General features: G+C 35.8%; 1 protein-coding gene across 7 annotated transcripts; it reads right to left on the reverse strand.

Annotated features, from left to right (window-relative positions):
• Nucleotides 1-94: 94 nt before the first annotated feature.
• On the reverse strand, nt 95-9,311 carry LOC122006106 (DNA-3-methyladenine glycosylase 1-like). 7 transcript variants are annotated; one of them, XR_006118630.1, is made up of 4 exons: nt 8,115-9,311; nt 3,873-3,965; nt 925-1,121; nt 97-652 (listed from the first exon to the last, which is right to left on the reverse strand). XR_006118630.1 is itself a non-coding variant. In XM_042561459.1 (2 exons), the coding sequence occupies exon 1, from the start codon at nt 9,206-9,208 to the stop codon at nt 8,120-8,122; it is 1,089 nt and encodes a 362-aa protein (XP_042417393.1). In that variant the 5' UTR covers nt 9,209-9,311; the 3' UTR covers nt 95-1,121; nt 8,115-8,119. The 7 variants fall into 7 exon arrangements, 3 of the variants coding, with proteins under 3 accessions (XP_042417393.1, XP_042417391.1, XP_042417392.1); XR_006118632.1 differs by having other exon boundaries at nt 98-326; XR_006118629.1 differs by having other exon boundaries at nt 95-1,121.
• Between the last annotated feature and the right edge of the window lie 7,094 nt (nt 9,312-16,405).

The following is a 16,405-nucleotide window of genomic DNA, read 5'->3' on the forward strand; positions in this document are numbered from 1 at the left end:
AAAAAAAAACAAAGGTGGTCCCGATAGCCTTAATGGAGACTAGACAATTCGAAACTGCATAGATTTTGGTTAAATTGTCCAATGTCATAATTCTACGCATAATTATAGCTCCAACTTTCATAGATCCTCGTTCTAGCATCCACTTACGATAATGTAAGCGTTGCCGACGATTTGTATTTGAGAAATTTGTTTACGATAAAACTGGGACAGTTTTGATGAAACTGGTATTGTGCCTAGTTCATTGCTACCTTCTGTAATACAGTGGAGGTCGCTGCAAGACCATTAATTCTGAAGATAGCCGGTCTTCCTCCTTGCACAGGATAAATCTGAAGAACTTACACACAATCAGAAGTCAACTTCTAAAAATGTCTCATTTTGAGCTCATCTGACTATATTCTCACTGCATCACACCCCCACCCAAGCAATTCTCACTTTGTTTGCATCAACCTGGAACTTACTTAATCCCAGCAACATGCTTGTCGGATGAATACAATTCAGAGCTGCACTAGAACTGAACTCCTGTAGCTCAAGTGCATGATGATTGTCATATTTTGTTTAACATGTTGGCAAAGTGAACATTTCACTGGTTTTTTGGATGCAGAGTTCAGTTTTAGGTAGCATCCATGTTGATTGATTTGCTTAATCTCCAATGCTGATTAAGATATTTAGTAATGGAAATCAATCAGTATGATACATATTGCACACATTTTCTCCCCCATTTTTTCCTTTTAGTAACAGGAAAATCTTTTTGTTAACAACTGTTCTAGTTGAAATTTGGATATACAAGTCCATATAATACTTTTGGCATTATAGGTCATTTGAGAAATGCTTTGAACAAATCTTTTACATAATCATTTAGTTATTTTGAACTTGAATATATAAATGCATTTTAAAAAGGACACGAGGATGAATGAGAGAGAGTACCTGGAAGGTTACCATCCTCCTAATCATGCACGCTCACCGTCTCTTCAGCCATTGACAAGGATCACCTGGAAACTTTGCTCATTTGTTTTACATGTCCACTAAAGTGAGTCATACTCTTTAGTTTAACAATAGCTACATGTCTGATTCACAGGAAGACCGGCTTATCGACTATGTGATACTGCTTCCTCATTCTGCAACTAGTTACAGAAATGCCACATGATAAATGCAATTAGTTTAAACCATTATTTCAAAGTTTCAATCAGTATTGTTCAGTACAGCCAAAGTCGTATATACAATTTCAGTTGTACCAATTGGGTAATGCTTATCCCAATTGTACACCCAGTAACATCCTTCAACTCTGTTTTGTTGATCAGTCACAGAAAGGAGATAAAACACTATCAAAAGTGACTAAATTGAAAAGTCAAAATGCAGCTATATTCTTTGCCTATGTTTGTTTTTCAATTGCCCAAGTCAAAGTCAAAGTCACAGTTCACATTACAAACCAAATTGCTTACAGGTGATTACTATTCATTTGGATAGTTAAGCAGCCATACTTAGCATCGATATGGACCGTCAACTATCTATTGAATCTCATGTTTTCAAATAAACATATGATAATCTAAAAGAACCAACCCCTGGATATCTTCATAGTGCATGCATAACATCGGTGCCAGAGGCAACATGATAGTTCCACTCGAACATCACTTCAAAGCTGACACAAAAGCTAGGAACCTACCAGTTCTGAAACAGATCTCAACCACTAAACTCGGCCAGTGTACCTATATGATAGGAACACTGAATTATTCAAATTTATTAAGCTCGAAATAAATATTAATGTACTCATCTAAATCTACAGATATCCTGCCTTAATGCACAACTCCAGTGAGGTTAAACTCAATGATGGTGGCATAACCTTGGCCAACTCCAAGCATCATTATTGCCGAGAGAAGCTAATTCTCAAAACAGAAAACAACACTTGTCTCTCTTACTAGAGATGTTCAGTAGAGTCACCAGGAAAGAGATTCTTCTCTTTGAAGACGCATGCAAGCAAGTAATATGGATCATATCGAGTTAGTGCAAGATTCTTGTGATTCTTCTCTTGGAAGACAGATGCATGCGACTAGTGTGGATCGGATCAATTAAAGAAAAAATGTTTACCCAGATGGAATTTTTTTGCTTATAGTCAATATGTCAAAACGTCTCAAATAAATGCAAGTTATGTGATAGAAATCTAAACGGTTGTCCAAGTCACATCTTGTGGATTTCATTAGAGTTTAAGAAATATTCAGCAAAAATGATAACAAAGATCATCAAGCAAACTAGTAGAACTAAAATTAATAGTTGAATGAACACATAAATGAAACTTTTTATCAACCTCTTCGAATTTTAGCAACTGATTAACATCCAGAAAGCTGAAACAAGCAATGTGATGATATTTAACAGGTAATTTATCTTATAATGCTCACTAAAATATTTTTCATGAGGATGAATTAGGCTTGTTTTGGAAAGAAATAAAACAATGGAAGAACAAACAAAAACATTAGTGAATCAGATCAACTTAGTTAACTGTTTCCACGTAATCAATTAATTAATTCATTGCCTCTTCTCCAAAACCAAAACTAAGTGCCATGGGATCATAAAATGGTCCAATGTTAACCTATAAATTTCTGACATTGGAACCTGCAGAAGCTAAATTCAAAAAATGTGGTTGAATCCTAGGATTTCGGTTTTGCGACTTCAATCTTGCAATTGCTCAAATTGTTTCCTTGCCTGTAATCTTACTTCAAAATGTGGCAATTTAACAACCTTTGAAATGTCATCAACCTACAATTGGTACATAGAAGGGTGAAGCTCTGTCATTGGCATAGGATTGTGGGTCCAAGAACCGATACATGAAATCTAGTCAGAGTATCACTGCAGGTACATGCAGCAGAACCTGGTCCATAGGTAGCAGACAATGTTACCTCATTTATGTGTCTTAATTTCAATTGTAGCAAAAGTTGAGTCACCCAGGCGCCTCTCACAATCCGTCCCCAGATTATGTGTCTTAATTTCAAGAGTGATAGCAGAGTGGGTTGAATTAGGTAAATGTTGCATGGTAATGCAAATAACCATTTTATGACTACAACAAAATTTCTACAAATGGTCAAGTAATTGGTTAGAACTCTAGAAGAGAAAGATTGTGCTGAACATAGTCAAAAGGTGTTGCTGCTATAACATAATTAGCCTCAGGTCAGCTAGTGTTATTTACATAGGCTAAAATGCTCTAGAAAAAAAAAACTAAATCAATGTTATGCAAATAAAACTCAAAGTGGATCCAAGTAATAAGAAGCCGATTCCTGTCAAGTCTAGTCAAGCATCAACATTTGTAGATATGGCCTTATTGTCCCGCATATTCAGATAAATAAACCACCAACATTTGATATGTATTAGCTTGATAGGTGTATTGACCCAGGAAGTTAGAGATATGGAGCTTTGACCCCACAACTCTATGTACTTATTCATTCAACTACTACTAGATACATATCGTCATTGTCATTAGTCTCGACTATTTGGGGTTTGCTATATGAATCTTATTTTGCATTAAACTTTATGTAGTCAAGGTCTGAAATTTCATATTTCAGTCTCCAACTGAAACAATATGCGCTGTTGGTACAGATAGCATTCTAAGATGATGTTGGTCAGCACTGATCCGTAGGAGGAATCAATGACAGATGAAGAAGAAATGAGGGAAGACATCGTGGAAGACCTCACAAAAGAAGCATTGAGGAAGCCTCTAATGAAACCCAAGCTCACGGACGATCTCACAGACAACCTCCAGCTCGCATATGCCTCACAGGTTCCCCTAATGTAACCCTATCTCGTAGAAGTTTTGCAAATGTAGTGCTACTCCGAGCAAGCCTTGTGAACCAACAACAACATAAACAAGGCTTAGAATGGAAACTTACCTTCTTTTTTTCCTCCCAAGAAAAGACAAACTAGGGAATCATTTCTCTCTCCTGGATTCTTTTCCCTATGCTCTTTCTTTCCTCAATTGTTCCCTGCATTAATAGGAAAACCAACCTGGTTGATTCACTTAGCTAACTAAAAAATTTTCATATTTAAACATGTCCATTTTGTCTAAATATTCTCTCTTTTCTTATTATCTATTAGTGTTGCACCTAATTGCTCTTGGGTAGTAGGTTGTTTTAAATTAACTTTTCTATGAGTCTCATATATCTTAGCATTTCATCTTTGTTATATTAACTATTAACTTATTGTACGTATCCCAAAGTTGTTTAATGCTATGATCCATAAAGCATGAAGTTGTACCACAGTCATAACAAATAAAAATAAATAAAACCAAAGGGCCTACAACAATCACAAGACTTAACAAAAGTTCCTCTCCATAATAAACAAAGCATACACGTTTTTTTTTTAATACAACCTATAAACGAGGGGGATATTTAGGGAATTGATTGTTATCGTCGTTAATATCAATGTCATCTAATATTATTCCTTAGAAGAAATCAATAGACCCATGGTCAATGCTGCTTTGTTAATACTTTTGAAATTGTTCGCAAGGATGTCCTCATCCACTTTTGGAGTAGATTTAGTAACTTACATTTTGGAACCAACAAAGAAGACCCATAATGCTTAAGAGAGTAGATGACCAAAATTGTTCAAAAAGTGATCCAGGCATCACCTATGTGGTTTGATCCAGCCCTTGAATCAGTGAAATCCAGTTGCTGATTCAAGTGCTGCCAAAGAGGCCAAACAGGATCAACTACAACAGTGAACAGGCTTAGCCAACAAGGCTTGAAGAAAAAACCAAGGGCCTTCACTCAGTGAAGCCAAAGGTGGCTCTAATGCCTTCATAGAGGGTGAAGGCATTCAGCTGTTACATTGTACAATAATTCATGTTTGCTATGAATCCCCTTCCTCACCTCTCTACTTGCAAGAAAAAGGAAGAAAACTGAGTAATAGAACAAGGCAAAGAGAGGCGAAGAAGATGAGGAAAGGGTCAAGAGATAGAGAGAGGATTGAAGAGTGGACCTCACCCAAGGGGATTACCTATATTTAGAAAACCCTAACTTCTTAGAATAGGTGATTTAATGTATGTAGAATTAGGGAAAACAAAACATTGTATTGCTTATCATTATTGAGATAATTATTTCTCGGGTATATATAGACATGATAAATCCCAACTTAAAATACCAATACAAGATTCAACCCACTACACATTAATACTCCTATCAATCTAATACCTCTAACAATCCCAACAAGGCCCCTCACCTCTATGCCATTCTTATCTTCTACCTCATATTCCCTACTGCTCCTTCATTGATCCTCCAACAATTTAAGATCCAACCACCAGTACCCAAGGTTTAGTTGTTAAACCAACCCAAACATGTCGCTTTGAACTACCACTTTTCACGGCAAAGTCTCTCCCTCCTAGCAAAGTATCTATCTCTTTCTCTCATCTATTTGTCCAAAGTACTATCAAATTTTAAATGTTGCCATAATTTTTGTCTTTCATTTTTGTATCCAATTTTTTTCCCCCTCAAAGCAGATATTGCAATTATAATCTCAGAGTAGATGTTGTAAGTATTGCATCCTCTTTCTCTTGAATAGATGGCATCATAGTTATTTAAGGCATGAGATGTCAAAAGCGCATATGTGTTATGAGGCCTAAGACGCATGTCTTACCGAAGTAAGGCGCTCTAGGTATAAATTTTTACAATTCAAACATATAATTTCTTCCAAAATATTTCACTAACAAAATTATAGTATATAAAATACAACAACAACAACCAAGCTTCATCCGACTAGGTGAGATCAACTATATAGATCCTTCTATGCCATTGGTCTCTATCCCCCTCCTATATCACCATCATCTATATTTAAATAAACTTTATCTTGTTTTATTGTTGCTAGTCAAGTCTTTTTTGGTCTTCCTTGTTTGATATGTATATTTGTTATAGATTCACATCGTCTAACAGGGGCATTTATTGACCATGTACATGTCAGTACCATCTTAAACGTGTCTCTCGAATTATAGTACATAAAATATTAAACAATAATGTAAATATAAAATTCATTAGCAAATAAATAAATTATACACATAATTTAAATTTTAAAAAAAACTTTAAATATCTAAATCATCAAAATCTTCATCATCTTCTTCAATCATATCATCAATTTCCTCAAGACCGATTTCTTCCTCCTCTTCATAATAAGTTGACTTGTAGAAGATCTACTCTTAGTTCCTTTTGATGTAGTTACTCTTACTTCTTTTGAAAAAGATGAAACTCAATATCTAAAACTATAGGCATCTTCATCAACTCTAAAAGCTCGTGCAACTTCACTTCAAATTGACAAATACCAAATCATTTTCTTCATCAGTGTTATCATTCAATCCCATCATCAATCATTCATTGCTATCGTCTATCTCATCCAAAGAAATAGGATCGATAGTGTCACACATATTATATCAGCATCTCAAAACCTATTATATTTAATAAAAACTAAATCATTTAGTTTTTTTTGCTCAGCATGTTTCTTCTTTTGGAATGAAGCTTCACACAAAACAAAAAATATTTTAATTTTATTCTTTTTATAATAAATTAATTTAATATTTTCTTAAATATTTATACTTACATGTCCAGAAATGCTCTAGTTTCATTCACAAGCAGAGAAATAAGTGTCGCAAGCATTCTTACGTAATTAATTAAAGGGTAATTAAAGATATGGACCAGACTTTAAAAAGTCTTTTTTTAAGCCTCATTTGCATCTATACGTCTCGCTTCAATAAGGCGAGAAAAAATGCATCTGTAGCCACTCACATAATACTCGCTTAAGGTGACCAGGCGCAAGAGGCTCGCCTTGTTGTGCCTTGCACCTAGGCACAGCCAAGCAAGTGCCTTTAATAACTATAGATGACATAACTTTACCCTATCATATCTCTAATAATTTATCCTCGTCTCTCGAAGTAATATTAGACTATCTTAGTTTCTTTTGGTATTGATTTGCTGTCTCAAGAGTAAATATCAAAGCCTTAATCCTCTTTCGCTCAATAACCTTTCATAAATCCACTTTCACAAACCTCACAAACTATGACACCTTCGGTTTGAGAAAATATTAAGAATATTATAATAAAGAAGCTTTATATATTTGAAGATTTGAATATCATATCAACCCAACAAAGGTTCTTTTAACATTCACCATCAAATTCAGTTAATTGTTAACTCTTCTAAAGATCAATTTAGAACAATATGTCATCAAATTTCTCAACCATTGCACTAGTGATTCAAATTTGGCATCTTAATTTAGTGCATTTTCACTTTATTTTTATTTGTGATGTTTTTATTATATGCAAAACATAGGATAGATAATATATATTTTGTACCTTGAGGGGAATCGTCAAAATTAGGCTATATTTTCAATTAGTTAACTAGTGGTATTGTTAGAAATGGTACGTTACATCTTCGATTGATTATTTAGACCTAGAGGTTACATACATAGGCTAGAATCTCTTCTTGTATATAAAATGAAATATTAATTTATACCTCTCAACTAAGGGTCACATAGCAATTACAAAAAACTCCTGAAATTTTTATCTATTTATCTATTCGATCTTTATACTAGTAATGATATCTTCACAAGATCACCTTGTTGATACAAATCAATGTAGCAAATATACTGAAAAGCACTAAGGAAACATAAAATCTACAAAAACTAACAATGCAACACCTCGATAAGTTCATTTTTACTGAGATTCAGTTGTTTGTGGTATATGTTGAGGAAATTTAAACTTCTTGATTCCTTATTTCTGATTTAGCACAAGATTAACATGACATCATTGAAAGGTAGATGCAAAACAATGATAACAAGCAATTGTCTCTTATTTAACCAATATTATTTTATCACCAATTTTCGCTAGGGTTCAAGTGTGGACATAAAGTACAAATGTAAAGTTGCATAAACATATTAACATAAATATGAAAGGGTATAATAAATCCAACACCAAGGTGGTGGAGATTGATGAGTCAATGAGCAAACATAAAATAGGCATAATGTAAATTACACAATAAGAAAGTTGGGAATTTCAGTACAGACGGCAGCTCAGCTTCTGAACATAAGAAAGGATAAATGACTGTTCTAATAAGCTAGATTCAGGGAAAAATCAAAAATATTAGAAGACAGCGTACAGTTTTCATCCAAGACCAGGAAGCATCTGAACTGGATCAATTAGCTGTGGTTGCTGCATCGTTCCACCTCCCATGTCAGCCATATCAAGTGTTCCACCTTCAGCACTTGATGAAGCCAGAGTGGGTGTGCCCTTCGCCTCCACAAGGCGCCACATGTACCAAGACCCAACAGAGCGATACGGTCTCCAGTGCTCACAAAGCTGCTCCATTTGCGAAGGGCGTGGAACCTCCTCGAGACCATAAAGCATCTGCACTCCCTTTCGAACACCAAGGTCTCCGACAGGAAGGACATCCGGCCGGTGGAGTGAGAAGATCATGAACATGTGAACGGACCAGGCGCCAATGCCCTTGACCATGGTGAGCATGGTGAAGAGAGACTTGTCATCCATGGATACAATGGCAGCGTCGGAAAGGATGCCACTGTGGTACTTTCGCGCGAGGTCGTGGAGGTAGGAGGCCTTGCGGGCGGAGACACCGATCTGGCGCAGTTGATGCGGGGTGAGGGCGAGGACAGCCTCAGGGACAACGCTTTCCTCACCGCCACAAAGGGACAGAAAGCGGGTATACACGGACGATCCGGCCTTGAAGGCGAGCTGCTGGTAGAGGATGCTGCGTGTGAGGGCGTGGAAGGGCGGATGGAGACACTGGAGGGAGGGAGGCTCATGCGAGTCGATGACGGGGGCGAGGTGGTGGTCAGCTGCGCGTAGGTGGCGGAAGGCAACGTCGATTTCGCCGTCGGCGGAGAGCGGACGGGGGATGACGCGGATGGGGAGGCGGGGAGCGGAAGAGGGTGTTTTCCTGGAAGCGTCGTCGGAGGAAACCCTTCGGGCCTTTCGGGGGCGGGTGGAGATTGCGGAGTCTGTGACGGTCGGGTTGGTGGTTGTTAGGGCTGAAGAGGTGGCGGCGGCGGATGGGTCGGATGACAGTAGGTGGTTAGGGGAAGAGGAAGAGGGCGATGTAGATTGGGCGGAACGGCGAGGCACGTCTTCCATGGGAGTGGTGAAGGCGGAGAGGAAGCGATCGGCAGCGGAAGAAGCAGAGGCGGAGGCGGAGATTGGGAATCGGGTTGCAGGCGGCGGCGACGGTGGGGGCATCTTGATTCTTCCAAGGAAATCAACCAGATCCGTGGTTCCACGTAATCGCACACTCCCTGTTTTTTCCTTTTTCACCCATTCATCACCCACCCGTAACCACTTGACACGCGACGTGCCCGTTCGAAAATATCAATTTAGCTCGACCGACCACACTGATATTTTGACAAACAAATCTTTGCATGTAGTCCCCACCCATTAAAATCTTTGTTTTCACTCCCCAATTAAGCATCTTTACCAAATTGCCCATGATATTTTTAAGTACAAAAAATCTAAAAATCAGTATAAATCCTCTTAAATTGAGTATATTAACTTAGAATCTAATATATTTTTTATCAAATTGAGTAGGATTCTAAACCCTAAACCCTAAACCCTAAACCTAAACCCTAAACCCTAAATCCTAAACCCTAAACCCTAACCCTAAACCCTAAACCCTAAACCCTAAAAAATAAGAGGAACAATTTTGATAGAAAATATACTCGATTTTTAATATAAAGTACTGACTTTAAGAAGAATTATACTCATTTTTGGACTTTTTGTACTCAATTTTGAAATTTTTGTACTAAAAAATCTGAGGGGCAATTTAGGTATCAATATTTACATGAGGGAGTTGAAACAAGTAATACTTTGCATGCAGGGAGTGGAAACAAAGTTTTTTGGACATGGGAATTGCATGCAAAGTTAACATTATGATTGGGAATTTTTCTCTAATTTACCGTAAGTTTAACTTGTTCGAGCCAAATGAACCAACTATAAAATCACAAGTCGACAGCTTCAGCCAAATTTATCATATATTTTTAAAAATAATAAATCTATTAGGTACTATAACTATAAATTAAATTAAAAAGTTACTAAACAGTATCCCTTTAGAAAAATCTACAAGGAAAATTGAAAACTCTGCACCAAAAAAAAAAAGCACTAAAGAAGATTACAGAAAATATATTTCATATAAAAATCCCTTGTTCTGGTCTATATATCTAAACGGCCCAGTTAGGACAAATCACAAGTGGAACCAATTTAAATCTAGACGACTAAAACCATACAAGATTGGACTCAACTCTCACAGGCGACGAAATTATCAACCGAACACCTTAACAAGAAAAGTAAAAAGGAAAATATTATATGATCGTGTCTGAAATCTACGAAGACGTGCGCTGGTTATGGTAAACGACGACCTTTGATGAAGATAGCCTCCGGAAGATTTGAAAGAACCTCTCCATGATCCTACACATAGTGAGACAGACCAATAAAACGTTAAATATATATTATTGATGGAGATCCATGTGTAATTTTGTTATCTTGTCTCTGCACTATTTGACTTTCCATTGAATTAAACAGACTTAAAGATTAAAAAAAAAAAACAGATTTAAACAGTAGACCTTTTTTTTTTTCCAAAACCTACTAACTGTAATCTTAATATTTATTTATTTACAGTTTTGTGCAAAATATAAATGGTCACATATGTATGTTATTTTCACATTTTTAGTTTTCAAATTTAGTTTCATTAGTAAATAGATTATGAAGATCTATAAATAAATGCTATTTCAATATTACTTATTATTAAGCTGAATAATTTAGAGTATCTTTTTCCAAAAATATATGGTTTGTTTAGTTGATCCAGGTCTATCAAATTAGATGCTCAATCATGTAGATGTCTCAATTGGCATGTGTAGAATGAACTACTCTAAGCTGGAACTTGATTAGTTGATATCCATTTTGATAAATGTGGTACAAACAACTAATTTACACACTCTCATTGGGTATTGCCAACCAATTGACAGACATTATGCAGGTATATCTAGATGTCCAACCCTTCTGGCTTAATTCCAATTGCCTGACTAGACAAAAGGCAAGGATAGAAAGAAAATTGGCAGATATATTTCTCCAGGAAGTGTGAAATTATGACAGATTTCTCTGTGTTCCATGGTTCCATAACCTAGAATCTTGGGTAGACATCACAAGACAAAATGAATTCATTCATGTAGTGCATGAGTTTGTATCAGACTATCAAATCCAAAATAGTGTAGATAGATAATAACATTTGTTTCACGAAAAATTGCCTATTGATCCTTTAATTAATTTGACAGATAAAACTAACGCTGCAATATCAATCTAATGTATCTAAATCGTGACAAACAGTTGTAACCTCAGCATCGAATTAACTTGTTCATTCCTGAATTAAAAACCATCTATTGATTTCTTGCTCTCATATCAGTCACAATTTTATTGTAGTTGTATTCCAAATGAATGGTCAAAGAAACACTCTTAGACTTGTATGTTATTTGTTATTGCGTATACTTCAAGTCAAAAAACACCACTTCAACTCGGAATAAGGTTTTATGAAGTACGGAGAAAAAAAAATAATTTAATCAAACATAAGTTCTTATAGAAAGTAAGAGGCAAATAAGTGTTAAAATTAGCACTCTGGAATTTAAGAACAAATGATAAGAGAAAGACTAGGTAACAGATATCTTGAATTTTCAACATAAACAGTCCAGTACTTGAAATAGATGTAAAAGCATTACTAGTCAAGATGCAGAGTATAGGAACCAAGAGACATTTCTCTGTCAAAGCTAGGGCTGTAAACGAGTCAAGCCGAGCTGAGATTTGGGGTGTTCAAGCTTGTTTGATAAGATAACCGAGCCGAGCTGAGCTTAAAATTAACCAAGCTTTTGAAATGAGTGTTCAAGCTTGGCTTGATTTATTTTTTATGAGCTTGAGCTTGTTTGAAGCTTGACTTGAGCTTGGTTCGTTTAGATGTTATCAAGCTCTCAATTCAAGCTTGGCTTGAGCTTGGTTCGAGCTTGGCTTGAACTTGGCTTGAGTTTGGTTCATTTAGATGTTATCAAGCTCTCAATTCAAGCTTGGCGTGAGCTTGATTCGAGCTTGGCTTGAACTTGGCTTGAGCTTGGTTCGTTTAGATGTTATCAAGCTCTCAATTCAAACTTGTTTGATTGTTTAAAATTTTTAATTGTTTGATTGGTTATTAAGATTGATAATTTAAATATATTTATTTATTTTATTTTATTGTTTATTTAGCATATTGAAAAGAGTTTTATTAATAAATATGATTCGTGAACATTGTTCACGAACGTTGTTCACGAACATTGTTCACGAACGTTAACGAGCTGAACACATATATATTCAAGCTTGTTTGTTTAGCTTAACGAGTTGTTTAAGCTTGTTTGTTTAATTAATCTTATATATATTGAACGAACATAAACAAGCTCTTATCAAGCCGAATACCAAACTTGTTCACGAACGCTTGGTTCATTTACAGCCCTGACTCAAAGCTGTGAACCACATTGTCTTCACCCTCTAACCAAATAGCCCTTTTTGTTCTTAAGCCAAATGTAGACTTGATGGCTTCCTTGATCGCGTCTGCAATGCCATCAACACCAATTTTTCTCGAAAAATCACCCCATTTGACTAAAATGACTCTTCCAACAGAAGAGGCACTATTATCTACATATTAAAAAAAAAATAACAGACTAAGCATATTGTGAGAAAGAAGATACTTGCCCTTTATAAGATAATAATAATATGTTTAGGTTAGCAACCCAAATAAAATGTTTTGAAGCGGACAATAGGTGCAATATTTCCATTTTCGAGATGGGCATCCGAGATGGAATCAAAAAATATCCAAGAAAATATTTCTAATATGGTTAAAAAGTTCATTACCATTCACAGAAGCATCTCTCCAGTGCCATGGGGAAACACTATTAGCAGCAATATCATCCGCTGCTGTTACAGCAAGTGGATGTCTGTCATGCTCTAGTGTTCTGACAAGGTTGAGCGGTGACCTACCAACTGTTAGAAGATTACTTAGAATCTTACATTTTATTGCAACAAGCTTGGATAAGAAAATTTACTTAGGCACATGTAGGTAAACATGCAATTTCCATCCATAGGATGACAAGGAAGCTTATCACTATTAAATATATTAAGAAAAAAATTAAAGGGTGATTCCACACTCTAACAAGAAATTTGAACTGAACATATTTTCCCTCTAAAGAAGAGGCTAATTCTGAAAAATCTCTTCTCCCTAAAGAACACATCTACTTATCCCATATGAAGAAGAGAGAAACAATAGGGCAAGAGATGCCAAAAACCAACCTGGTTGACGAGATGTTGCGGCTACAAGACCGGATCGATTAGAGACGACAACCTCAAGCTCGAACTCCTAGAAAGCGCTTGCCTCTTCTTCTCGTGACCAAGAAACCTTAAAGAGGATTGTTGGTGTAGGAAGCACCAGAATCGAACTTATGTTTTGATGTTATCAAATGTTCAAGTTAAATTTTATTATGATCTAATGAATTGATCAAGTGTGCAGGATGCTCAACTTGGAAAGTTCTAGTAGGTCAGTTGGACACAATACTAGGCAAAGTCTCGATAGGTCATGGAACCAAGTAGGTTGATTCGATAGGTCTGGAGGATATGATATCAAATCAAGTTAAAGCCCTGGTAGGCCGATCCGATGCTAAGCAGTTAAAGTCTAGACATGTCTGAAGGATCCGATGTTTGATAGGTGAGTTGAGGTAAGCTCTTGGAGGAAATGCAGTGAGGTCGTGCCCCAAAAGGGACAACACCTTAAATGCTAATCCAACTAAAGAAACCAACGAAGATTTTTATGTTGAGATCATGGCAGTCCTTACTGTTCTACTTATACATTTGTATAAATGTTTAACTTTATTTTGTAGAACAATTATTATTATATTGTTACTGTGCTAACTATATTTTACAAATTGAACAAAATTTGAGTTGACCGAGGGTTCAGTCGATTGAACAAGCAGTTCATTCGATCGATCAGGCCAGTGTGGCACTGACACAAGCAAGTTCTGTAAACTTAGCAATACAGTGTTATCAATCGACAAAATTCATGGATCAGTCGACTGATCCAATTTTGGAAACAATAAAAATCAAATCGAATCAATGCAGAAAAGGCAGATTCAAGTTCAATCAACTAATCAACTGGATCATTTGACTAAATTGAATGATTTATGGGATCAAACGGATCAAATCAGAGCAAAGAAGAAAAGGCGCAGAGGTTCAGTTGACGGATGGTTGGTTCAGGCAACCGAATTATGCCAATATAAAGACCTCGGGATCCGAGCCGAGAAGCAACTTATTCATTTTTCATTTCATTGCACTCACTGCTTTGTCTATGTTGTTGCTACATGTATAAGTTTTGCCATTACTACCCCAAGAGGTCATCCGACAATCTACGCCTAAGACCTAATCTTCGTTGTCGGTATATTTTATATTTGTTCTTGCATTGTAACTGCTCATCTCATATATCTATATATTCAATCATTTAGTGGATTGTCCAATGAAATCAATCAAGGATCACGGATCTTGAAGTAATAGTCGTTGGACAACAAACCAAGTAAAAAGAAATTATCTTTTTGTGTTTGTCTTCTCGCTATTCCGCTACACTTTGATTGTTTTTTTTTAAAAAAAAAAGTTTTAAATGATCAAGATTCACCCCCCCCCCCCCCCTCTCATCTACTATGATCCAACAGGACGATCTATCAAAGGTTAATTTCCCTGGCGACGCTATAGAGAGGAAGAACCTTAACGGCACAAAAGAAGGGGGTAGGAGAGGGAAGAAACCTAGCGGTGCAGAGAGAAAAGGAAAAGAAGACGTCTCAACATGAAGGTTGTGTGTCGGGGAAAAATGCAAAGGTTGTGCATCGAGTGCTTTCACAAAAAAAAAAAAAGATTACTTAGGGTTTTAGCAAAGGATAGGTGAAAAAATTATAAATTGGTTCAACATGGAACAATATTTTAACCAGTTCAAATGTATTTACTTCGGCGCTTAGACATTTAAATTTTACTTTGTGACTTATTATTTCATCAAATATATATTATGAAGTAAAATATCAGATAAAATTAGAAGTGAGACCCATGTTTTTTAACCTAAGAAGTCTAAAATGGTATTAACTACATCAAATTTATTATCGAAATTGATTATCATGTATTACTTCATAATTATTAATTGCAGAAGTAAACAATGGCGAACTCTATTACCATTTTCACATAGTGAATATATAAAATTACCTGACAATAACTATCAAACCATTAATTTTCACTTGAGATTTTTTTCTCCACATCATTCCATTGACATCCACTTTGCCTACACATGTCATTAATAATATAAAATCTTCTGTTTAACCACTTGATTTTTGACTCAAGATGAGGTGTAACTTGTTTGGTAAGAGAAGGGATCTTGCTTAACATTCTCATATGCACCTCAGCCATGTAATTGCTTTTAAAACCACCATCTGTCTTCCATGAAGGATCACAAACCATATCTTTTAGAGTTGCAATTAATACTTGAGCCTCATTCTCTATCCAGAAGTATTTATTTCTCCCACATTCTCAAACTCTTTGATCTTGCTCCATCCTAATATATAATAATGTCAGATCATTAAAAGTAATGAGTAAAAAGGACCATGGGTACAGAAAACTATAACATGTGATACCAAATTTATCAGGAAAAAAAATTATTCGATCATAAATAATATATAAACCAAAATAAAATAATTACTGAAATAAATGAATAATAGTTTAGTTCACAAAATAGGCGTCTTCTTAATCATGACAAACATGTTAAAACATTCATGAAAATGCAATAACAACATCATTAACATATCCCCTTCACCCTTGCCCCATAAATGATCAAGGGTATGATCTTTCTCTCCAATGATTAAACATTTTTAGTGCCAACGTATTTCTAAAGTTGGTTCATTCTTCTATTGGAGGTGATACTTGTCACATATTCATCATCTTCAAAGTCTTCATATTCCATGTCATCTTCTTCAAGTGCTTCCAACTCTTGTGGATCAAAACTTATGTACTTTTGAATCAGATTGTGTAAAAGGCAACATGCTAAAATAATGCACACTGGAGTTTCAATTGGGTAAATGAAGGGGAAGTTAATATTTTCCATCGCCCTTTAGTAAGCCAAACAATCTCTCAATCACATTCCTGGTCTTAGAATATTTCATTTTAAAATACTCTTCGACTATATGTGGTCAGTGACCATGAAACTCATTTAGATGGTACTATTGCCCTCGAAAAGGAGCTAAAATCCATTCAAGTCACAATATCTAGAATCCACCAAATAATAACAACCTTCAAGAATACAAAAAAATAGTTTGCATTAATTATGAGTTTCAATGAAATTTTACATTGAAA

The sequence above is a fragment of the Zingiber officinale genome, chromosome 7B (assembly GCF_018446385.1).
Source record: "Zingiber officinale cultivar Zhangliang chromosome 7B, Zo_v1.1, whole genome shotgun sequence".
NCBI lineage: Eukaryota > Viridiplantae > Streptophyta > Magnoliopsida > Zingiberales > Zingiberaceae > Zingiber > Zingiber officinale.

Excerpts from the sequence above, each read along its gene's own strand:
- LOC122006106 (XM_042561459.1), bottom strand. The coding sequence starts at position 9,208 with ATGCCCCCACCGTCGCCGCCGCCTGCAACCCGATTCCCAATCTCCGCC.